Here is a 26,089-nt window from a genome sequence, read left to right as displayed (position 1 = left end):
GCAGCAGTGAAGAGAAGGACATATATGGTTATGGTAAGATTTTACACAACTATTCTATATTGAAATGGTCTGTGCTGTAGTTGCTGCTCTGTCCCTTCACCCCTCCCCCTTGTATTTTATTTTGTTTTTATGCCGGGGTGTGGACATGCATATTTTGTTGTTCCCTAGCATATTCCCTTCACAGCTCAACCTCCCTCTTTTTGCTAGCAGGAAATCATTGAAGGGCTTTGCTCCTAAATGTGTCTTTTAGACTGCTCATCTAGAGCTGTTTCACAGTTTGTGCATGTGGAAGGTGCCCTGAAGCTTTGGAAGATGACTGGCCATTATATCCTTGGCAGGATATATCACATAGTGAAGGCTACTGCAGCAATGATCATTCAGACATCTACTATTAAATTCAGCTTACACAGCTACAGTAGCCTTAGACTCCTGAACTCACTCCAAATACCATAACTATAAGCACGTAACTCCTCGTTTATTTACAGCACAAAGAATATAACATACAAAAGCTCTGTATTATTTACACTGTAGCAGGGAAAATAACAAAGAAGCTAATGAACCTCTTCAGCAGTGAAAAAATAGTTGCCTTGATGATGATACAGGGCTTTTTTATGTTACTTTCTAGCACAACGTCCAAGGATACTAAGACTGCCAAAGATGCAGTACGAGAGTGTAAAGCTGTAAGGCATCTCTTTAATCCAGCAAGTTGAGCAGAAATAGCTGTTCAGCTATTGCATGATTACCGTTCTATAATTAATAACAAAAGTAAAATATTTTCCAGTACAACCTCCAAGGACACCAGGATAGCCAGAGACTCTATAAGAGACTGTAAAGCTGTACGGCTTCTGTTTATTCCAGCAAGTTGACCACAGATTAAACAAGTGTGTTCTATACTGGGATTGTAATTCTTCAGAAATGAAGTTGAGATGTCTGGGATGAAAGTTAATTGTTTGTCACCAGATTTGTGCTCAATGTGTTGGATTAAAGAGAAGCCCAACAGCTTTACACTCTCCTATATTGTCTCTGGCTGTTCAGTTCTATATCACTTTGACGAAACGGCAGAAGTTCAAACACTATATGTTCGAACTTCTAACCTCGAAGTGCAAAACCATCTAAGGCTTAGAACAGTAATTTTTTTTCCCCAGGGAAAAAAAATCGCTGTTCCAAGAAAACACACACACAACACAAGCACACCAAAATAAATAATCCACACATATACACTTCACAAAACCCTACTTCTAACCCTACTTCTAACCCTACACTAAACCGTACATACACTGCATCTATCCACTTACCTTAACCCAAACCCTAACCCTAAGGTCCGTAACTATCGCACACTCACCTTAACCTGGTCCGTAACCTTCGCACCACAGTGGAGGGAATAGTGAAGCCACAGAAACGGCCCACCGATTTCTTTCCATGGGAAAGAATTCGGTCTTCAGCAGCTTCGCGATAATCAGATGTTATGTAGTCCTATCTCGCCTACATTCTTCACCTGTGGGTTCGGAGCCGAATATCGGCTCCGACTCTGCCTATTTACTAGCTCAAAAGTCTTTGATTGGCTGGGCTAAGATGGTATCCCACAATACACTGCTCCACATCCCCAGATCTCGTTTGCCACTTGTAGAGCTCGGACGTGGTCTCGACTTGGCTGTGGTTAAGTATTGCTAAAACCTTTTTCCTGTGAAAATTTTGCTGATTGTTGTTATCCAAATAGAGCTTTTTCATAGCTATTGTTGCTGTGTTAGTGTTTTGTGAGTTGAGTGTTTTTGTGTGTTTTGGTATCCCTAACTTCCCTCTGGCTAGGCCCGTTTCAGTTAGAGGACCTAGTCCTCCATTGTGGTGTTTGTCTGGCTGTCGTTTTGGTGCGTTGTAGTTTTTTAAGTGGAGAACCGTTTTAGTTAGAGGTTCTCCCCTGTGCCTTGGTTGTTTGTTGTACTTGTGTTGACTCTCGGTCTCTGTGTTAGCAGTTTCCCGCCTTTTGTCAGTAGCAGCTGCTACGGTTGTTGGCCTTAGAATGTTTAAGGAGCAGAAAGAGCATAAGCCCTCAGGCTTTAAAAAGTGTACGAAGTGTGCTTATAAGATGTCCATCACAGATGGACACTCGGTCTGTGTTTACTGTCTTGGAGCCATCCACCTACAGGAGTCATGCAGTTTCTGCCACGCCTTTAGTCCTCGGGTGCTCCAAGAGAGGAAAAACAAATTAATCCTAAAGGGGCTGCTAAAACCGTCCTTTGAAGAGTATTTAGGTTCGGCTCCCAGCTCCCAGTCGAAGTCTAAATTCTCAAAATCCAAGAAAAGGTCTCCGGCTCCATCTATTGCTTTGGAGCCACCTTCTAAAATCACTATTGTTGAGTCTGCTTCCTCGGCTCCACCGTCATCAGGGCTGCAGGAGGTAGCTGTGTCTAGTGAGTCTGCGTCCGCTCTGATCGTACTGGAACCAATTCTGAGCCGGTTGCCAAGTTTGAGGCAGTATTCTCCAGATTGGAGGTCTAGGTCTCCATCCATCTCCTCCAAATCCTCCAGGCTTTCCGATTTGGATGTAGATAGGGTGGTGCAGAGGCTCCTACAGTTGCCGGTGTTGGCTAAACTTTTCTCGGCTCCTACCCAGTCGGCTCTGGAGCCGGCTCCTAAGGTTGTTTCTGCTATTCCTCCTCCGAGTGCATCCTTGTCGTCTGAGCCGGTAAGCTCCGCTCAGAGGGACGTTCCTGCGCCGGCTCTGATCCCCCAGTGGGGTTTATCGGTGCCCGCATCGGCTCCGACCTTGTCGGTTCCGTCCACAGGGTTCGAGACTCTGGTCTCCTCGGTCGGGCCCGAGGGGGATGCCTCGGATCACCCTTCGGTTCTGAGCCTCCCTCTCGGTGCCTCGGCTGCGGGGACACCAGTCCCGGTCATAGCCTTGGAGGGCGGTCGGTCCTCCGATTCGGGAGGTCCCGCCTTCGAGGCTATGCGGAGCATGCTGGCTAGGTCAGCTACTTCTCTTGGATCGGTTCTACCTTCCCCCACAACACCGGTGTGAGCTTCTGACGCCCACCTTTCCTTGGACAGCAGAGCACCAGGGCCTAAGGATACCCCCACGAGCGGTCCCCTTCTTTCTGAGGGGCCCTCAGAGCCTGCGCCTGAGGAACCCCCCAGAAGAAATTGTGCAAGAGGAAGCACATAGACTCCCAGGATGAGTCCCTCACTTCCGATACTGACCTCGAGGAATTGGAGGGATCCCCCAAGTCTTCCTCTGAGGACGTTTTGTTCTCAGATATCCTGGAGATCCTGAAACAAAGTGGAGACTGGCCCTCCAAAAGCCCCTCCGAGGAGGAGTCAGTATTCCTTAAGGCTTTTGGCGCTCAGCCGTCTGCCTCCTGTGTGTCTCCACCTTTCGACGAGCTCCTTGACCTTATTTGTCGAAGGGTGTGGGAGAGTCCTGACTCTGTGGAGCCTGTTCCTCGACGCCCCAACAAATTTTTGTCCACTCCCCAAGGAAAAGAATTTTTAACTAAGGGAGCCCCGGTAGATGCTACGGTGGTGGCGGCAGCCACCCAGAAGGAAGTTGCTGAGTCTTCCTCTTTGGTCCATCCTCCTAACAAGGAGTCTAGGACTATGGACCGGTACGGGAAGCGTACCCTGTCTTCAGCTACCTTTACCTTGCGGTCGCTGAATTATTTGTCTCATTTCACACGGCTCCAGAGAGATCTCCTTAAGGAGTTAGGAAATACTGTAGCAGGTAACGTACCTGAGGCGGTGGCCCAGACTGTCAACGCTCAGCTCTCTACCCTCAACTCCATCGCTAACTCGTCCATGCGAATTATTTCGTACGCGGCCGAGGGAGCGAGTAGGGCGGCTAGCTCAGGGGTGGCCCTCAGGAGGCAAGCCTGGCTACGCCTCTGTCACTTTGCGGAGGCCTTTAAGTCTTCCTTCACTGATGCCCCCTTTGATGGTCCCTCCTTGTTCGGGACCAAAGTAAAAGACACCCTCACTAGGTGCGAGCAAGAGGGAAGGACCTTGTCTGCCGTAGGAGTCCATTTTTCCCTCCCGTCGAGACCTTATCCCAAGGCTCAGAGAGGGGGAAAGATGTGGTTCAAGAAATCACAAAGGCCTTTTCCTGCTGCACAACGTGAGACCCCCTCCCGAGGCAGGGGAGGGGGGTCATATTCAGGGAGACGTCGCACAGAGGCAGAGGGGGCCCCCGCAATTCTGGGGACCGCGATTCCTTTTGTGGTTCCCCATACTCTCATTCCTGAGGGTGTGCCCGACTGTGCTTCTCCAGAGCCAGTGGGGGGGTTGAATTTCCCAGTATCTGAAAGCCTGGGTCAACATCACCCAGGACCGATCGGTATTGGGGATAATGCCGGAGGTTACACCATCCCATTCTACTCCGCACCCCCTCCCGTCAAATGGATCCCAGACGTTCCACCCAGTCAAAGGGATCAAGCAGCATCAGAGGTTTCTCAGCTGCTAGAAAAAGGAGTCATCCAACCAGTCCCCCCAGACCAGATCGGATTAGGGACTTGCTCAAGATTCTTTTTGGTGCCGAAAAGAACAGGGGACCTGAGACCCATTTTGGATCTCAGCCAACTCGATCATTATGTACGCAAGTCCAAATTCCGGATGGTCATGCTACAATCGATTCTCCCATTGTTGGGAAAAGAAGTGTGGATGTGCTCCATCGACCTGAAGGATGCTTACTACCACATCAAAATGGACAGAGCACCCAGATGTCATCTACGTTCCAGTTTCGAGCCCTGCCCTTTGGTCTCACCACAGCCCCCAGGGTGTTCACCAAGTGCATGGCAGTGGTGATGGCTCACTTGAGACGTCAAGGATTCCAGGTGTTTCCGTACCTGGACGAGTGGCTCCTCTCCGCCACCACCAAGCATCTACTTCTTCAAAACAGAGATACTACCATCAATCTATGTCACCAGTTAGGCATTACAATAAACTGGAAAAAATCTGCCTTGCTACCCTCACAGCGTGTCTCATTTATAGGAGCAGAGTTGGACACTATTCGATTGAGGGCATTCCTACCACTGGACAGGATCACGGGGTTGCAGCAACAGGTTCGTACGATGATGCCTCTGAGACATGTGAAGGCAAGGCTAATTCTTCAGTTACTGGGGACAATGGCGTCTACTGTCATGATGGTCCCATTAGCGAGGTTACGTAAGAGAATCCTGCAATGGCTCCTATTCGCCCAATGGTCCTTTCAAAGACTACCGCTATCCTATCCAATCTTAATCACAAGCAAATGCAAGCAGGACCTCAGTTGGTGGTTATGCACCAACAACTTAACTGTAGGAAAACCGTTTGTACCACCCAACCCGGTAGCCACAGTGACCACGGACACCTCCCAGATAGGGTGGGGGGGGGGCATTATCTCGGCAGGATGGTCCAAGGCATGTGGCAGGAGCATGAGATAGACTTGCACATAAATGTCCTGGAGATGAGGGCAGTGCTTTTTGCGTTGCAGGCACTTCATGATGTCCTCCCTCTAGGGACTATTGCAATGCACTCAGACAACATGTCAGTAGTGTGGTATCTCAACAAGCAAGGAGGAACCCGATCTTAACCTCTGTGCAGGAAGGCCATGAGAGTGTGGAATTGCGCGATAGCTTCCCAACGGTCCTTGGTGGCAACGCACATCTCTGGGAAAACCAATGTGATTGCAGACAGGCTAAGCAGAGCGATCCTCATGCCCTACGAGTGGTCCCTGAACCGCCGGGTGGCAGAAAGCATATTCAGCAGATGGGGTCAGCCTTGCTGCGATCTGTTTGCCAGTCCCCTCCATGCGAAATGCAGCAGCTACTTCTCGCTGATCCCCCCCCACTGGATGAATCTCCAAGGGACGCTCTTGCGCACAATTGGCCCTCGGGCCTACTTTATGCTTTCCCTCCGTTTCCCCTTATCTTAAGGGTGATTCAGAAAGCGCTATCCTTGGGAAGCAGGTTGATTCTGATCGCACCACACTGGCCTCGTCAAGTATGGTTCCCCTTCCTTCAACCTTACATTGTGGATACTCCTTGGATTCTGGACACTCGTCCGGACTTGCTGACACACATATGTCGGGACAGTTCCACCCCTCCCTGGGGACCCTCCGGCTGACTGCCTGGCTACTCCACTTCCATCCATAGTCAGATGTCATGATTTTTCTCCAGACGTGGTCCATATTCTTTCGTCCTCTCATAAACCGTCCACTAGGAAGATCTACTCTAGTAATTGTAAAAGGTTCTCGATATGGGCCCAGTCCAAAGGTATTGACCCCTACACAGCCCCCATCGATTCTGTTTTGGAATTTCTGTCTGCTTTGTTCTACCAAGGGTCTGCCTCAGCCACCATCAAAGTTCAGCTGGCGGCTATTTCAAATTTTCATGTAGCTTATGAACCTAACTTAATGGCACACAGACTGTGTAGAGCATTTCTGAAAGGCACTCTTCTTTTTCGTCCCCCTGTATCTCAACCTGTTATGCCCTGGGACCTCAATTTCATTCTGCAGGCTCTCACTCTCCCACCCTTCGAACCTACGGCCTCCTGCAACTTAAAATTTCTTACATGGAAATCTGCCTTTTTGATAGCTATCACTTCAGCTAGACGAGTCTCAGAAATCCGATTTCTATCAGTCAAGCCCCCATATTTGATATTCCATAAATATATAGAGTCTCTCTGAGACCAAATCCGTCCTTTCTTCCCAAGGTGGCTTCCTTATCTAATATTAATCAGTCCATTGAACTGCCGGTCTTCTTCCCCAATTTTTCCAACAAGGCAGAGTACCAGTTTCATCTGTTGGATGTTCATTGACAACTGCGCTTTTATCTACTTAGGACAAAAGATTGGCGGAAGTCAGACCAGCTCTCCATTTCATTTTCAGAGAATCGCTTGGGATCTGCGGTTTCCAAGGTCACCATCTCTAGGTGGATAGCTGGTTGCGTCTCCTTTATATATCAGGCAGGGGGAAAAGAGTCTACCCTTTCCAGTCAGAGCACATTCTACAAGGGCTGTTTCCACTTCCACAGCCTTTCAGGCTAGGTTATCGATGGATGATATATGTGCATCTACAACGTGGGCTTCTCCTCACACGTTTGTCTCCCATTACAAATTGGATGTGGTGTCCAGAGGCAGATCATCTTTTGGCTTAACAGTGCTCAGGAGTATTTTCCATTGAGCCACCCAGGATGTAGGTGCTAGGGACGCTGTCCCACAGGTGAAGAATGTAGGTGAGATAGGACTACATAACATCAGTAAGTTATGTACTCACCATAACGTTAGATGTATGTAGTCCATCTCACCTCACATTCTTCATTACCCTCCCACCTTCCCCCAGGCCTGGAGGATTTGGAGGAACACCATGTCCTTCTCGTATTGCAGAGTCCCTTTGGATAATTTGTTGGACCTCGTTGTTAAGGGTGTGTGTGTGTTTGGGTGATGGATACTATACTTCTGTTGGCAGCAAACTAGATCTGGGGATGTTGAGCAGTATATTGTGGGATACCATCTTAGCCCAGCCAATCAAAGACTTTCGAGCTAGTAAATAGGCCGGGTCGGAGCCGATATTCGGCTCCGAACCCACAGGTGAAGAATGTGAGGCGAGATGGACTACATAATCTAAAGTTATGGTGAGTACATAACTTACTGTTTTCGAACTTAACAGTTCAGACATATGGTGTTCGAACTGTTGAAGTTTCAACGAACTGATAGGAACCCGGCTGTTCTTGGAGGTTGTGTTGGAAAATGTTTTTCTTTGGTTATTAGTTATAGATTTGGAATTTAGTTTTAGATTTGGAATTATGCATTAGCTGAATAGTAGAAAATTATTCGCTGTTTATATAAAAGCATATATTCACTCTAACATTTGTAAATTACCCCTTAGACCTCGTAGCCTTCCTCATTTCAAAATGCATTTCATGATTTAATCAGATTGTGTGTTGTTTGAGGGAGATTACAGTCTCTTTTTAGGCAAACTCGTATGTGCAGTTTAGTATGTGGTATATGCATATGAGATTATATACAGTATATCACATAAGAAATCCCTTAAAAAATAACTGCTGTCATCTTGCATTGTTCTTGAGATGGTGCTATAGTCCTTTCCATACAACTAAGTCTCACCAGTTTTGTTGTATATGTTTTTGAAATGTAAAGTATTAAATAGTAATATCAAAACCCGCAGTTTTGCAGTGAATAGTTCAGTCTTGTAATGAATTGCTTCATTTTCTAGTACTGTTCTACAGAAATATACTGAACAATGATATGTGGACATTTAGACTTCTGTGGTAGCCTCAGTGGTTAAGATCAGGACCCTGGGCTGATACTAGGGTGCCAGGATTGAATGCTGTGTTTCATTTATCTATCGCTGTACAAACACCAGAATTGCTATATCAAGATTTCTCTCAGAGCACACCAATATCCAGTAGTTGGACCTAACACATCCAGACTGGCCACTATAAGCTGGGAGGGACAAGGGTTTTAAGTGACAAGTTGTGTACTCCCTCTTTCAATCCCAGCCAACAGCTCGTTGTTTTTAAGAATTCCAACTACATCAAGGAGGAGAACAAGTCACTCCGGAGACTAGAATACTGCTGAGAGATTGGCAGATTCCTTGTAATGGTTTTGTCGTAAACCATGATAGGACTTTTTATATTATCAGTTTTATATAGGCATCTCCTTTTACTAACCATTGTCATCAAGACGACTGTTTTTTAATTGCTTAAGAGGTTCCCTGCTGGTGTGCAGCAATGCAAATAATACAGGGCTTTTGTATGTTATGTTCTTTGTGCTGTAAATGAATGAGGTGATACATGCTTATGTTTGTGGTAATTGGAGTGAGTTCAGGAGTCCAAGTACAAAGCCCTGAAATTCAATCTAAAGATGTTAGATTGACAGTATGGCATATATTGCCAGCAGTAAGGAGAAGAGATTGGTGCTGTCTGAAAGATGTGTGGAAATGTTCATAAGCCTATGCGCTGAAATTATCTGATGATGATAATGTTTTAAAGTAACTCACTAGGCACAGGGGTAATGTACAGGATTGTTTGGTGGTCCACTAGTCATGGACTGATGACCATAACCTTTTCTATTGCCAATTAAGCCCCTGTCGTTGCCCTACACTCACTCGACGAGAACATGGTAGTACCTTTCCCAGAAGTAACTAAAACGATAGCAGAGCTTTCTTGTAATGTCAGTATCCAGGCTTTCCAGGTTCACTTGTGTTGCTTATAGGTGTTCATGTAAAAAGTTGTGTTCATTTGTATCCCAGATCTTTGGACAGTAAATGGCAGTTCATTTACAGTTGGCGTCTTGTCTTTTAGATGGATGTTCTATGGCTCCTAGTGTAATGCTTTCATTGGGTATGAAACTGATAGTTGTTTCCACTGCCTGTACTAGGTGTTAATTCGATTTACTTTTTTTTTGTCACTTATATACATCTAAAATGAGTGGGAAAAACACACACAAAATTCTCCGTTTGATATGTTTTATTAATGGACATCCTAATGGGTCTGCACTCTGCAGGACATCCTGATGGGTCTGCACTCTGCAGGACAGCTGTCACTGTTTTCTTTATATTAGCAGTTTAACTGGCCTAGTGTTTATGCTAATGAACGTGACCTATAAACATTACTAAATGCTGTGGTTATGCACTGCACATACTTAAAGAAGTCTTATTAAAGTAACAATTGTATGATTAATGAATGGTAATTGTAATTAATGTACACTGTTAATATTTGAGCATGCTAAGGATTACATGCCAGGTTTGTCCTATTTTGGTATTGTCAGTTTACATGATTCAAAACATTGTCAACATATCTGGTCACGTATTATTTGCACAAATCTTACTTGTTTGAAAAATGTAATGCTTAATATACTTTTTTCTGATTTGTAGCCTAAACTTTTGGCTAAAGAGCTGCTAGACCTGGTTGCATCTCACTTCAACTTGAAAGAGAAAGAATATTTTGGAATAGCATTCATAGATGAAACGTAAGTATTGTTAATGGAATGAAGTACACTTTGTATGAATGTTACACGTGCATTAAATGTTTTATTAATGTTTACAAAGTTAGCAGTTGCAGTGAAAAACTGCATTCAGGCTGCCACATTTATTGCTGGTTTTGTATTTATCTTCTGTAATTACTTGTACGATGTAGAAAATCTGTTAACAATTTATCTATAAAAGCGCCACTAACTCATGTGTCTCGGGTTATACCAAAAGGAATTAAATCTAAAGTAGGAGGTAACAGAATCGTTTTGTTACTGCTGGGATAAATGGAAGCAAATCTCCGGAAACAAATTTGGACAGACCTAGTTAAAAAGGCACTTATTTATTATCCATCATTTTATGTAAAATGTGGTACTATCCATTCTGTTCTCTGACACCTGGAGAGTGAAATGTGCCGTTTGACATTATGTACAATTAGAGTGTGATGATTTGGAAGTTGCTTCTTTCACACCACGCACTCTGCTCCAGTATTGCCAGTTGGAAGTATTAAGGATTGCATTTCATTCCTGCAGTTATATACTTTTTTGGAGTTATGATCTTAACACTGCAGTGCAAAATTGTATTCTCATATGTGTGAAGATGGCTGTATGGTTAGGTGAACAAAATGTCTAAAATATCAATTTAAACATTTTTCTGCATATTGCAAATGCATATATTATGTTGAACATCAGTGTATAAAATGTGCATGGAGTCGTGTTTATTGCAGAGGGTGGACCATGCAACATTTCTCATGAATTTCCTCTTGTTAAAATGCACACACTGTTTCAACTTAAGACGTCATTGGGAAGAGCTAAAGATTTAAAATGCTGTTAACTTGCCACATAGATTTATAAGGTTCACATTTCCCTGTACTTTACATTAGTCTTTGTAAGAATGTATGTCGCCAGAAACATGACAAAATAAAATAAAAAATGTTCAAAGATGTGCTTATAAATAGTTACTCAACATAATCCATATTAAGTCCATATCATTTGGTCTCCACTGGCAGTCAGTCACCATCTTTCTTCACAGTGCAGAGTCTGTGGTCACTACATCCAGTCCTGACCCCAGTACTGTAGGAGCTCAACAGCAAAGCTCAATTACCTAAAGTTTTCACTGAGAACCTTGTCATTGTGCTGTGTAAGCAAGTTTAACATGAAGAGCCGTGCTGTATATTAACTTTAACTAGTCAACTACGTGGCTACCCTTTGCTGGGAAATGGCTGTGATATTCCACCCAAAGGACTAGGCCTTGCACTTTGAGGACCTCTTACTAAGTTGGCTACTTTCCGTTATCTTGACAAATAGATTACACTGTATATAGTTACTTAATCTCCCTAGCTTCTTTATTTCTACATTCAGTAAATGAAAGAAAACCTGTTATATTTTGTGCCTCCTTGTTAATTTCCGTACTTGCTATAAACTGATTGCTCTCTGTCACAGTTGACCTGAGGGTGGGAGGGTCACTGTTGGGGAGTGTATTTCTAAATCTCCCTCACTTTGGTTTCACTTCAGTCAGTCAGCATCTTCCTTCATAGTGCAGGTACATGCCATGTTTTATTACATTTATATTTGTTCTAAGACTGTAAAGAACAATGAAAACACGTTGGTACTGTGTTGTGTTTGTATTGATTTCATTCACATCAGATATGTTTTTTGTGTGTATGTAATGTCACTTATTGGTGTTTTGGTATACATAACGAGAAGCGTAGCTGTCTCAACCAAACCAGTGCCCTGTGTTGGTATGGTAAACCATCACCCCATCCCCTCGCCAAAAAAAAGCTGTTTATTGTATTAAGCCAATTGCTTTGTAGAGATTGGTTTATTACAGATCTATCCCACTCTTCCATTGAAGAGCAAAAAACAAAAAAGGATGTTCTTTATTCTGGCACACCAACCAGGTGGCCAGATGCACAGCATGGTCCCACTCCCTCTTGCTTAGCCATTGAGGTCCTGTTTCTGTGCCCTGCCCACAACCCTCTTCCATTTTATTAAAAAATGAATAAATAATTTCTTCTTCTTCTAAACTGTAGCAAACTGCTTGTTTAAATGCATTAAATGGTTACTGCAGTTTATACCCTGCCTGCATGGAGTGCTCTAGAGCTCAGGTTTTAGTAGAAAAATAAGGTGTTTTTTTTTTTTTTTAACTTTTAAACTGTAGCAAACTGCTTGCTACAGTTGAGACCAAAACAGCTGTCAGATTTGACTACAAATGCAATACCAGCTTTTAAAAGCCAGTATTGCAGTAGAGATCAAGGTCAGCTGATTGTGCACCCCCAACAGTTTGCGCCCAGGGCAATTGCCCCTCATGTCCTGCCCTAGCTATGCTACAATATCTAACATTGCTTTGATGCACTTGGTTGATCCAGTGAATGTTTATTTATTTTATTTATTTTTATTTTACATTTGTTGACTGGGATAGTCTAACTGTAAGCATGTCCATTTTCAGCGGAGGCTCGGGGAGAAGAGCTCCAAGGGTAAGCAGATACAGCATTATATAATACCAGCATTACATATTACAAACAGACTATTTACAGAGATTACATAAGTAAGCAAGTTAGTTCCACAGGTTACAGTTAATCCTGAGCACAAGTCACAAATTGTTTATTAAGTGATGGCTTTATTTTTGCTTATCATTGTAGTGGTGTGTTATGATAATTTGCTTTATACAGCTCTGTGCAGTGTATTTCTGTGATTCATTATCACTGTAGCTCCTGCTAAACCTATATTAACTTTGCATTCATAAACTTTATTACTATTTTTCTGCCCCATATTCCCTTGCTGTGACTTAACAGTGGTCCTTCCTCTGTCTCTAGGAAAAATATTACTTTATTGCTTTTGTAGAATATTACCGTTTAGTAGAATTTTCCTATTTTCTTTCATTTCACAGCCTATTGTCACTACTAGCAATCCTGATACAGCAAGAGCTCTGCAACAAGGCCAAACTCCCAAAAGCTTTTAACTAAGAACTTTGTTTAACATGAAGAGCCTTGCTGTGTATTAAGTTTAATTAGTCAAATGCATGTATGTCTTATGCTGGAAAGTGGCTGTTATATCCCCCCCAGGAGTAGTCCTTGCAGTGTAAAGACTACTTACTAAGTTGACCACTGTTCCCTTTCTTGATCAATAGATTACATTCTATTTGCCAATTATTCTCCGTAGCTTCTTCATTTCTGCATTCAGTAAGTGAAAGAATGCATACTCGACTTTGTGCTTCCTTGTTAGTTGCTTTGCATTGTTTTTCCACTTAGGTCACTTTCTACCACTCTCCAGAAAACGAGAACCAGTAGTACCTCAATGTACTAAAATTCTCCTAGGAGAAAACATTCACCTTTATCCTGGCCCCATCTGTCACAACTATAATACCAAGACAGTTCTGTTCTGCACACTACTTTAACCTCACAATGAAACCCCAACCCCGTTAAAGTATAAGAAATAAAACAACTGAACTACTGGCCTGGATTACCCAACACAAATCTGAAATTCTAGCCTAGCTGTTACTGAAACTTGATGTAAAGCATCATAAACGACTCCAAAGTTATACTCCCCCCTGCTATAATTTCATACGTAATGACCGTATAAAGCAGAAAGGTGGTGGCATCGCTTTAATGTTTCCCCAACAACTACGACATTCCCCTAACAACAAATCAGTACCAAAATTAATTTCATCAGACCTTCTTATTACTTTCCTGAAAATAAACAAATTTAAACAACTATTTATTGCTGACCTTTACATCTCTCCTGGTGACAATACAGCTACACTGGAAGATATCCATAACATTTCCACAAGAAAAAAATACTACTAGGTGATGTCAATATCAATTGGTTGGACATAATCTCTATCTCCCCTACATCTAGGACGAACTTGTATGGCTTCACACAACTAATTAATAGCTCCAAACATTATAGGAAGACAACTTCCTTATTAGACTGGATCCTAGTATCAGACCCAAGCAAATTCACCACCACAGGTACAGTGTCAGACTCTCAGCAACCACCTTCCAATCTGTGCAAGCAAACATCTCGTACACCCATTTAAACAGCATGTTTATAAAACAACATGCAACCTGCTCAAGTTTAACCCAGAAATATTCATTACTGTTCTGTCATCTTTAACTGGAACATCCTAAAAATTCTGTCCTTGCATACATACATACATACTTACCTATACGCTGCTTAGGGCCTAGAGCCACATTAGAGCATATATTTATGTAATGGACATCTATGCACCTTGTCACCAAACCAAGCACCCAAATTCATTTAATCCAGTCCCTTTGCAGATCTTGTATGTACAGGCAGATTGTCCCAAAGATGGGTCATCTTCACAGTAATAAACAAATGTGTAACACTATAGTTATGCATTTTAGTGAGGAATTTCAAATTGCTGTGTTTGAGTTCTTGAATTGTTAACTTCAGTATCAAACATAATTTGCAAACTAATGTCATGGAAAGTTTTACAAGCAAGCATACATTTGCATGTAAATATCTATAATTAATAGAAAACAATTTCAAATGTTTGCATCTAGAACAATAATCTAAGTGTTTGAAATAATCTGTTATTTTTGTAAATTTCCTTTGCACTCTCCAAGCAATTTAAATTCGCCTGTGTATTTGTACAGAATGTAATGTTTAATAATTGGAATTTATTTAAAATTAAATGAATTTATATTTAAGTTTTAAATAGTTCACATAAGTAATATTCATTTCTTATAGTAAGATTTTTTAACAGAAACGCCACATAATTAAGACAGATTAGAAGAAATAAGAATACCCAAATCTTGATAGGATTTCACTGCCTGAAGTTCTGTAGATGACAAATATACTACCATTGAATCTTATTGGAGAAATACATTATTTAAGCAATAACTCGCGCCTGGATGTGGGTAATGCTGGATTTACCCACGGTTGGTGTGGTTTGGTCACGAGGACGAAGCCCGAGTGATCAATCAAAGACAACTGTGGGTAAATCCAGCATTACCCACACCCAGAAGTGGGTTATTGCTATTATATAATGACATTATTTAAGAAAAAAAATACTCTTTTTTTTCTTAAATAATATCCTTGTATAACAGCGCCGTGCTGTCCTTCCGCTGGACAGCTCCGCTTTTCCATTGCTTTCACACGCATACCCAGTACATCAGTGCTCGGGAAAGTAAGCAACGGAGCAAAGAAGATCTCTGTTACTATGCTTTTTTTTTTTATAACCCTTAAAATTAAAGAATATATCAACGGAAAAAAGTCCGGCCTATCGGACCTTTTTCCGTTGTATATTCTCAATGGGCACGCTGGTTGGGCTGGCCATTCAGCATGCTCGTTTTACGATGTTACCAGCCAGTCATTGTATAATTTACATTTATTCGTACTAAATGCAAGTTCCACATCAATTACTCAATTGTTCAAGATAGAGAAGTAATTAAGATAAAGTCCAGTCTATTTTGAGTTGAAAACTATATCTTACAATCATCTGCATATTTAAATATCCAAAATTTATCATTCTTACTTATAGTAGAAAATACCATATTAAATAGAAAAGGACCCAATAAAGGACCCTGAGGAGTACCTGGTTTAACAAATGAGTTATCAGAATAAATATTATTTCTCCTAACACTTTGTTTCCTGTTGTTTAGCCAAGCCCTTATCTGTTTAACTATGTAGCATTTGATTTCAGATTGTAAAAGACAATCTCTAATAACCTGATCTGGTAGGGTGTTAAAAGCCTAAGCCAAATCCAGAAAAATAACTCTGTGTTAGACCTGTATCCAAGGCCAAAGTAACCTGATCATAGAAACTTGTTAAGTTACTGTTAGTGGATCTAGCATTAATAAACCCATGTTGATCCAAATCCCAGTTATCCATATTGGTACTTGTCTTGTTTATTAACTCTGATATCTTTCAAATGTTTTCCTTAGAAGAGACGTTAATCAGCTTGTAATTTTTTTTATCATTTCTTTATCTCCATTTCTAGAAACAGGGATAACGCATGTAAGTTTTCAGGAATTTGGTACATATCCAATAACCAACAATGTGTTAGCATTTATCTGAATCACCGTACGAGTTTAAACTTTAAAAAAAATATTGACTACATTCCCTAACAATAATATTCTTATAAGTTATTCCATCCTCTAATTTAATGGGATGAATTAAGGTTTTTTATTCATCAAATTTATATATTTATAAAAAGCTTTTTTATTAGACGTATTAGTAATTCATTTACATTCATAATTTTCCTTAGACTTAATTTGGTACTTAAATAGTTTACATAATTTGTTAAATTTCCATCTGTTTCAGTAGTAGGAAAATTCATTACTACTCTATAGGCTCATCTTTTACGTCTATGCAATCTGTTAATTAATTTTGACCACCAGGATGTCTTCTTAAAAGAAAGTTTAACAGTGTTGGTTGCTTACTGAAAGCAAGGACCTAATATATTTTCAAGTCTGGAATAACCATACTGTAAACTAAGAACTGAGGAAAGGGTAGCCCAGTTTATCAGGGTAATTTGATTGTACAAAATATTAGAATCTGTATATGTAAATAATTTTTTTCACCTTATTTGATTCACCTTGAACAGTAGATAATAATGTAAAATTAATAGCATTATGAATCAGGTCCATTAAAAGGAGAAACAACTTCTCCTTAATGAGTAATGTCAGGAAGATTGGCTGCAACAATATCTAATATGCTTAAACTTGTAGTGACAGAGGTAACCAGTTGAATCAACCAATAAAAATCAAGAATTTCTAGAAATTCTCTTTCATAAACTTCTAGTGGTAGAGGTAAAAAGTTGAATCAACCCATAAAAATCGAGAATTTCTAGAAGTTCTCTTTCATAAACAAAGTTAGAAGATAGTGACAGCAGGTATCCAAATTTAAGAAATTTCAGTGAATTGCACTAACCATGTTCAAAGCTCTATAACTCAAAACTACTACAACTGGTTTATTCTAAGTTCAACAGGTAATTGAACAGCAATTGTTTCAAACTCAACCTTCAGACTTAATAAACTCAATGGAATGGAGTTATGAACCCATAATGGTACACCTCCCTGTGACAAATAGGCCTAAGACATTCATATTTAGTAAAATCATTAATCTGGAAATTAAAAGAATTCCAGGATTCAGTGATAGGAACAACATGGTAAGAGTTGAGACCAACTAATTCATCTTTGTTGCCTAAACTTTGGGCATTGCACTAAAAAACAGCTTATTATGTTATTAGACAAGATTCCTGATGGAGAATATCCGTTGCTCTCAAACCCATTTCTCAAAAAATTTATAAGGCCTTCAGAAATTTTATTGGCTACATATGAGGCCCCATAATCATTTAAGTGCAGTGAATCTATTGAAAGTTATCTGCATTCCTGGACACAGTTTCCCAGTAAGTTAGCATCTTGAGGTTATAAACTAAGGTCAACTGGCGCAACCAAGTGTTATAAGTATGAGCCTTTGTGAATGAGTAATCAGACCAAGAGGGAGATTTAATAATTTTCCTGAGTATACAAGTAACACTATGGGTCTCTATATGTTCCAGAATTGGACGAAATGCATTTTTCATGTGATTGAGAGGAGTAATCTTCAGATTGTTTGTACCTGTTTGAACATCTGTAGCCCTATAGTTTAGATCATCGGAGCATACTTTGGGTAAAAGATGATGATTACCAATTAATTTCAATCTTGCTAATGCTGAAATTTTCAATTTTTTTCTGTTTTGGTCAGATGTTTAATTATTTGTAGAGTCACTTAACACTAGTGTGTGGTCATTGTGATCAAAGTTTGATTAACCAGCATCTGCTGTTTCAACCTTCTGATTATCACCAGATAAACGTTTTCCTTTAGTTTGGTAATTTCTACGTGAGTCTTTATCTAAGTAACCTGATCTGCTTCACTGGATTGAGTAGAAATAATGCTGTTAGTAAGACCCACTGCAGACTGTTGCACATCAATCATTATGTCAGAAGGTATCAGAGAGTCTGAAATGACACTCTCCTTAATGAGTCTCGATTCAGAGACGTGTTACAGTAATTAGACAATCTATTGGACAATCTACAAACTTGTCATACTCCTTACTGTTAACTTTCTTCCTAACAAAAAAAGTATCCATTTGTAATCTTTGATCACAAGCAAAATCAGACATTTCAATCAAGGACTTGTCAGAAATTTGAGCATCTTATTGCGTCAGACTGTTCTGATTTACAAAAATCACTTCAGGATAAAGATTAACCAAACCCTGATTAATATCAGATGAAATAGCATTCTTAGGGCTTACAAGAATATTATCTCCCACAGTGGTCAGAGAAGTAACATCATACCCAAAATTAATATTTATTGTATTTTTTTTCATTTCTTGTTTTTATGCCTCTGTCTAGAAAATGCCTTTTTCTAATAATATTGTCAGAGTCTTCCCTATCAGATTCACTGGTAAGGTTCTCTGCCATGAACCAAGTTGTTTCAGACTAATTTACTTAAATCATTGGACCAGTCATGCAAATAAACAGAAACAGACGTAAATGCTTTTCCCAGATGACAGAAGCATGCCACAGGATAACCAGTATTTTTACAAGTAAGCAGAGGTAGTGGCTCATTTAATCGAGGACAGTAAGAACAAATTCACCAACTGGGATTTTAAAATAAACTTCCCAACAAACACATTTAGTTAAAAACTTTGATTTGATAAGGTCATCCAGTACATATTTGTTTAGAGTGTCCATAATAATTGATATACGAACTAACAGTAACTAATAAAAGAGTTTAGAAAATTAACTCTAACTATAAATGAACAGGAGAGGGAAATCAACTAATAATAAATGAGTAATACTTACAATTATACTAAAAATGTGTTCTTTTTATATTAAAACTGAAACATTCATCCGTAAGAAAACCAAGTTACTCAATAACATACAAAATGTCTCTTTCCATCTTTGCAATGTTGCAGTCTGCTCTGTTTGCGTCAACTTGTAAAGAGTTACCTTATCAACAGTCAAAGGGAGGATTTATACACACCCCAACCCTTAATCCTCCAGAAGACCACACAAAGTAAAACAATCAAAAAGTGTGTTCCCAGTATCTTTAAAAAGACGAGGGCGAGCACACACAATAATAAAAAGTACAAGTCCAGTTAAACAGTGTAGCTAGAAAATGAATGGGCTCTCTACTCGCATGTGTTCATGAAAAGTTTCCTTAGAAGTAGTCAAAGAGAGGATTTAGTACATGGCCCCAACCCTTAACCTTCCATAGTTCAAGTGTTTTCCCAGTGTCTTTAAAAAGACTAGGGAGAGCACAAAAACACAATAAAAATACAAGTCAAGTTAAACAGTGCAGTAACAAATGAATGGATGCTCTGCTCTTTAGATGATGCTGTTAATGAATTCAGTTCAACTGTCCTAAATAGTCATGCATCTCCTAGAAGGAAGGGACTAAAACAAAAAAACGCAATTTGGCTATTCAAAAAAAAAAAAAAAAAAAAGTAGAATGCCAATTCAGGATAGAGAAAAAGGCATGGAAAAATGGCAAAAATTTAAAACACCACACTATCTTGAAAACTTCAGAGTGCTCTGCAACCGTTCTAATAAACAAAGTAAGACAAAAAAATGTACTGTAACCAATTTCAGAACAATTATTTAAACAACCATAAAAAATCATCGGCCATTACGGAAATCTTACATTAACCAAAAAGTGAAGAATTCAACCCCCAAATGTCACCAGTTTTCGTTGGAGAAAGAAATCTTGCATCCTGGCCAAAAATTCAAACCTATCGTCTCTACCAGTAACTCACCACTTAAAACTGTAATAGAATTCAACTCTTATTTCATAGATATACTGTCCCTAACCAAGGATTCCTCAACAAATAATCCCAACCCTGCCCAACAGCCACATACCCACCGCATCCATTTTCATCTTCAATCCTGTGCCCACATCCTATCTAAAACTACTCAAACTGAAGTCATGCTGTACTTCAGTTAATGACCTTCCAAGTGAGTACTTTTAAAATTGCAGCCAAAAGCATTGCCTATCCTGTCTCAGTCCTTAAAAATAGGTCAGTCCAGGAATCCCACATTCACTCTGTCTGGGAAGAGTCCCATGTTACCCTCTACACAAAGGAGGAAATTCAACTAACATTATTAACTTTAGACTTATGGCAGTCTTACCCCTTCCCCAAAATACTTGAAAAAAGTATTCCAAAACAGTTGATGAAATGTCTCCTACAAGTACTCTTATCCATCACACAACACTTTCTGTCCATACCGTAGTACTAACACTGCACTTCTAATCTTTGTAGATACTGTCAATAAAGCTAAAGGTAATGGCAAATTGGTCTCCTTGTCTAAAGCCTTCAGCACAATTTGTCACACTAAATGTTTACTTCAGATGTCTTCACTAGATCTGTCTCATCCCACCCTTCTGTGGTTCAGAAGCTGCTACCTGTCCAGTAGGCATCACTAGTAGCATTCCACCCTTTCTCCATACCTCCCAGTCGCCATCTGTGTACCACAAGGCTCTGTCCTTGGTCCCTTTAACATTCTCGCTAGTACCAGTACAGTATGCAGATGACTCCACACTCAAATGCACATCTGACAACCTAACACATCTCCGAACAATTGCTCTGCCAGCTTTATAGCCACTGTAACATGGCTTTGTAACTTGCAAGTCATGCCCCCCCCCCAAAAAAAACCCTACTTTGTTCACCAAAAATGTGTCTCTCGTGAAAAAAAAAATTAAATCCTCTCTCACTTATTACAACTATTGAAGTCACTTCTCATAGTAAATTATTAAGGATAATAGTGGATGATCATCTTAAATTTGACCTGCGTATTCAAAACTACATAAAACCTCACCAAAAACTAGGGATGCTTTACACAGCCAAAAACCTTCTCACCAACACAACAAAAACTACAGTTGCCATTACTTGCCTACTTCCCTCACTACTTTATGGTGTTTCCATCCTTACTGACCTCCAGCATCACAAAAACTTGAACAGGTACTGTAATAAAGTGGCTGCATTTGCAGCAAGTACCCCTTTCAGAACCCACCACTGTATAGTACTAAAAAACCTAAATTGATTAGGGCTACCCTATCAGCTGACGTACACAGCTTCTTACCACCTATAAAATTACCTGGCATCCATCTGCTTGTCTAGTACTAAATACCATTTTGCACAACAATGTTCCCAATTGGTCATTACAGTCCAATGACCAAAACTCCTCTCTATCCATAAACCTGTCAAATCTGCTGGGCATGGTCTGTACTTGCCCCTTATTGCTAAGGCCTGGAGCTAATTACCTGTGTCTGTCAGGTTAGTTCCCTCCCTCCAGTCCTTTTAGAACTATACTGAAAGACTTACCGGCCAAAATCTGGCTCTGTTCTTGCTCAGCCCCAAGATAATTACATCCCTAAATATGAACAAGTACCTATTCATATATTACACCTCCTTACTCCCCCCTTTTTCACTCGCTTCTTTATTTCAACTAATTTCTCTGACTTTTTCTAAATATGACGTAACCCTGTTTTTACTCTCAGTTCATGTTGAAGTTCCCATTTGTATTGTACTAACTCACTTTAATTTCTCTGTAAACTGGCTAAAAGTTCTCTAATCATTACCATACAAGTTGTATCTATTCTTAACTAATGCTTTCATATTATATCTAATTTTGTATACTTGAACTGTAGATGTTTTTGTATTTTCGAAGATTGTAAAATTATTGTTCTTAGTTTTTCTCTCCAGGCCTCCACTGAAAGTGGGCACCTACCCAGTCAAACTTTCCCGGTAATCAAACCGTCAGTAAATAAATTAATTAGCTAAATAAGCTTGAATTACACATATTTTACCTGGTTACATTATTTTTGACAGTTGTCATGTACTATATATAAGCAGTAATGCGTAATAGAGTTGGCATTACAGTGAGATTATGAACTGCCTAAAGACTTCACGAGGCCGAAAGCCACAAGATGTCTTTTCCCAGACGGTCCATTCTTTCTTTATAAATCAGTTCTGTTGATATGTGTTGATTTCTGTGTGTGTGTATTTGTCTTGTATATTTTGTTTTTCTAAAGGTTACACCATTTGTTTAAGTATAACTGTTAAGTTGATTGTAAAATATATTTGTAATTAATAATGAAAGACATAAGCCTGTATGTTTTATTTTTAAACAAAAACAGTAATAATGTGAAAAATAATTCCTGCATTAGTATATATGATTTTCTGTTTTTATTAATTTGTTGACTAGGTAAACCCAGTAGGCACAATTTATTTGTTTTATTTTACATTTGTTGACCAGGCTGGTCCAACTGGATATATGTCCATTTTCAGCAGAGGCCCGGGGAGAAAAGCTCCAAGAGAAAAAATACATAAATATTAATAGCAACGTTACAAAAATTCACTCAGGAAAAAAAATATATAAAATAGCGCTGACATATATTACTGAAGTAAAACAAATTAGCAGTGACATATATTACAGAAGCAACAACAGGAAATTAATTACAGAATGAGGGAGTTCAAAATTAAGAAAGATAGCAGAAAAGTAAGTTTTTGTACTAATTTGTAAGCAGGAGAATGTGAACATACTAGTGGCATTAGGCAAGCTAGTCAGGGTTAGTACAGGGGCAAAGCCAGTGAGTTTTTTGTTGACTAGGTAAACCCAGTAGGCACAAACATCTTTTCAGTGGTGACCTAGAAGCATTGTGGTTAAGTGACTTGCTTAGTCGCACAGTAAACAAATGAAGGCTGAGGGTATCAAACATGGACTACATGTTAACAGCTAAATTGCCACAATGTTTCTTTTTGATTATTTTTGGAAAATGCAAAGGTTTGATTTTTAGTATTTTGTTTTCGTCTTATTTGTAGTATTTGTATTGTACTTATCTTTTATGTTTTATTTCCTTTTAGGTTTCAGTAAGATAAATGGTTTATGCTGAACAAATAAGGCAAAAGAGATGCTTTATTATGTTCGACTTTTTTCTCAGATGAAAATTTACTGTGTCTCATAGGTGCAGGCAATTTCTATTTAGCCTGGCTGCAAATAGGGATCTGGCACTACATGAGGTAGCTTGAGTGTCAGTAGCATAGTACTGTACAGTCCATATGTACAATTTCCCAGGTGTAAAAATGTTCACAAGAAATATCAGTTTGATGTCAACTTCAAGAACTGAAAGACATGTAGGTAATAACCTACATTATTTTTCTTAAATTGGTTTAGCTGATGCATGGCTTCTTACCGTTGTTAAACTGGGTACTTTTTGGTTTGGGATGTTTTATATGCTTTTGTAATTATGCTGTGTTTTACTTTATGTGCCGTATATGTATATCTAAGGTTGGCATTACTGTGTTTTGTTGCTATAGTGCCTGCTAGTCTTTTGAATGTATACCTTATTCACTTCCTGTCCCTTTTAGCAGTGCTTCATTTTTTGTGTATGGTGTTTATGCTTTCTCTTTCATCTTTATTTATTATTTTTAGTATGTGTTTTATTGTTCATGATCCAGGATCCCGGTACTATACTTAAATTTAAGGTTATAGTGCTTTTATTGCTGTAAAGTGCATGTGTGTGTCACAATTCTGTTTAATAGGTTGACTAATGCATTTTAACTGGGATGTGTGCTATTTGGTACTTTTTTTTTATTATTACATTTGTGTGTTTGGTAGTTTAATGCGAGTCATATAAGGGTTCTGTATGAGTGGTTCTGTGATTTCTTACTGTAATTTATCTTTCTGGGAAGGATTGGTTTCTTAAAGGACTTTATTCAGAAGTAACATTTGATGTTCTTCGTCTTCCATTGCTGCAGTCCTTACTATTGGGTATAGTCCGCATCCAGTCGGCCCGAATACCAGAGTATAAGGCTGACGTCGGCCATGGCGCATTAGACTGACGTCAGTACGTCAGGGTACTAATGCGCATGACCGGCGTCATATCCTCAGTCTTTTTTGCCGCGTGGCCGATGCAGAAGCAGTTTTGCGAGTGCAGGTTGGCGTTCTGAAATATTTCCGAACCGGAGTTTCAGACCGAATCAGAGTTGGCTAAGTACGTTGGGGAACATTTTGGTTTTTCTTGCCTCAGTATTTTACCGGATGTCAGAAAAGTGAATAACTGTATTTCTTATGGGAAACAAATACCTCATAGGGGTTACCATACATTGTGTATACCTTGTTTAGGGCCTGAGCACTACGTTGTTGGTTGCCGCTCTTGTGCTAGGTTTAACAAACGCACTATTAAGAGGAGGTTAGACTGTGCCAGATTAGTGTTTGGGAAGCGTTGCAATTATAAAATGCCGCCGGATGCTCCGCCCGCTTTCGCCCAAGAAGCGCAAGGACAAAACAGCGGTTTAGGGTTGATGAACCGGCAGTCCCAGACGTCGGTTCTTTAGGAGGCTCAGTGGAGCCAGAGGTTTTGCCAGGAGTTTCTATGGAGTCTCAGGCAGAAACTTTACTGTTACAGGATGTACCCTCTCAGGAGGCAGGCCAGGCTGAGGGGGCTTCTCAGGTAACTATTCTTCCCTCTCTTCCCAAAGTAGTTAGAGCCTCTCCTTCTGTTGCCAAAACTTCTTTTAAAGGTAGGCCACGTTCAGCTTCAGTAGGGGCTTCTCCTAGCATTTCGGGTTCTGTACCTAAGAAACATATGCTTAAAATGACAGAAGATTTGATTACTATGATTAGAGGTTCTATGGCCCTCCTGATAAGAGGCCTAGGGTGGAACCAGAGTTTGACAGTTTTGAACAGGGTTCAGGGGCTTCTGAGTCTTCTGCGGAAGATTTGCAGGAGTATCCTCATTATTCTGATTCTGATGTGGATGATGCCACTCCTTCGGCTTCTCCTCCTGAGGATTTTTCATTTTCAGAGACTCTGCATTCCATGAGGGAGCACTTTAAATGGGAAGGCCAGGATTACTCTGATTCCAGGAAGAGGCTTAGGGAATTCTTGTTTTTACCCCAGCATAGGCCCTTAGCTATACCTCCTGTGTTGAATGTGGTGGAAGATGTTTTTGCAGAGGCTTCCCTGAACCCTGATTCTTTGCCTCCTGCTCCTGTTAAAACCTGATAGGTACTATAGGGTGCCCGAAGCTCATAAGTATTTGGTTAAGAGTCCTAGGGCGGACCCAGGAACTGTTTCTCAGGGGCCTAAAGGTGTTAAGGCCTCTGTGGTTAAATATTCTGTTCCTGACAAAGAGGCAAGGGCGTTGGATAGGTGGGGTAAGAAAGTGTATACTTCTTCCACTCTGGCCATGAGAGCGTTGAATTGTCAGTTTCACATGCTGAAATATCAAACTTATCTCCTTTCACAATTGAAATCTAAGGTGGATGCTTTGGCGGAAGGTATTGATTGTAAAGTCTTCCTGGATTTAGTTTATGTGTCTGAACAAGTGGGCAAGCATTCTTTGCAATGTGGTTTTGATGCTGTGCAGGCCTCCTCGAGGGTGGCTGCCACTAGTTCTGTTCTTCGCAGGCATGCCTGGTTGAGGGATCAAAATTTGGCTGAGCATGTTAAGACAAGGATTTTGGATGCTCCTTTACAGTCTGATGTGTTGTTTGGTTCACCTGTGGAAGCAGTTTTAAAGAAAATGGAGGACAAAGCTAAGTCTATGCAAACTGTTAAAGATTTTTTGCAGGTACAGCCACCGAAGTTTAGTAGAAATTGGCCTGCTAAGGGGTGGACATATCCTGCTTATGATTCCCAGTCTAGGGGTAGGTCTAGACGTGGTAGGGGCAGGGCTCAAGGTTCTTTTAGGCCTAGAACAGGGAGTTCACCTGCTCAGACTTCTGGTGAGGGCAGGGGTCAGTCCTTTCGTAAACAGACCCAATGACCTGCCTTTTCAGCTACCAGTAGTTTCTCGTCTGGCAGCTCCTTTGGGAGGACGACTGTCTCTTTTCAAAGAAAATTGGGATTTAATTACTCAAGACAGTTGGGTGTTGGACATCATTCACAAGCAAGTTTCCCAGTTACTCCATATGGGGGCCATTCAGCCAGTCCCTGTATCAGAAAGGGGCCTAGGATTTTATTCTCGCATGTTCCTAGTACCAAAGAAGGGGAACACGTGGAGACCGATTTTGGATTTATCTCTCCTCAACACTTATCTGGACATTCCCAAGTTCAAGATGTTGACGTTACAACAGCTTTTACCCCTGCTGGGCAAAGATCACTGGATGGTAACTTTA

General features: G+C 40.4%; 1 protein-coding gene across 4 annotated transcripts in view; it reads left to right on the top strand.

Moving 5' to 3' along the window:
• The window catches only part of FRMD4A (FERM domain containing 4A), a 1,911,200-nt gene that overhangs the window by 506,868 nt on the left and 1,378,243 nt on the right, over nt 1-26,089 (top strand). For all 4 annotated transcript variants that reach the window (XM_044087941.1, XM_044087942.1, XM_044087944.1 and 1 more), the window contains exon 3: nt 9,863-9,957. In XM_044087941.1, the coding sequence (XP_043943876.1) occupies nt 9,863-9,957 (95 nt within the window). The remainder of the gene's footprint in view (nt 1-9,862; nt 9,958-26,089) is intronic.

This window comes from Protopterus annectens, chromosome 11.part0, assembly GCF_019279795.1.
Source record: "Protopterus annectens isolate FY-2018-M chromosome 11.part0, PAN1.0, whole genome shotgun sequence".
In the NCBI taxonomy this organism is placed as follows: Eukaryota; Metazoa; Chordata; order Ceratodontiformes; family Protopteridae; genus Protopterus; species Protopterus annectens.
This window is presented reverse-complemented; position numbering and strand designations above follow the sequence as displayed.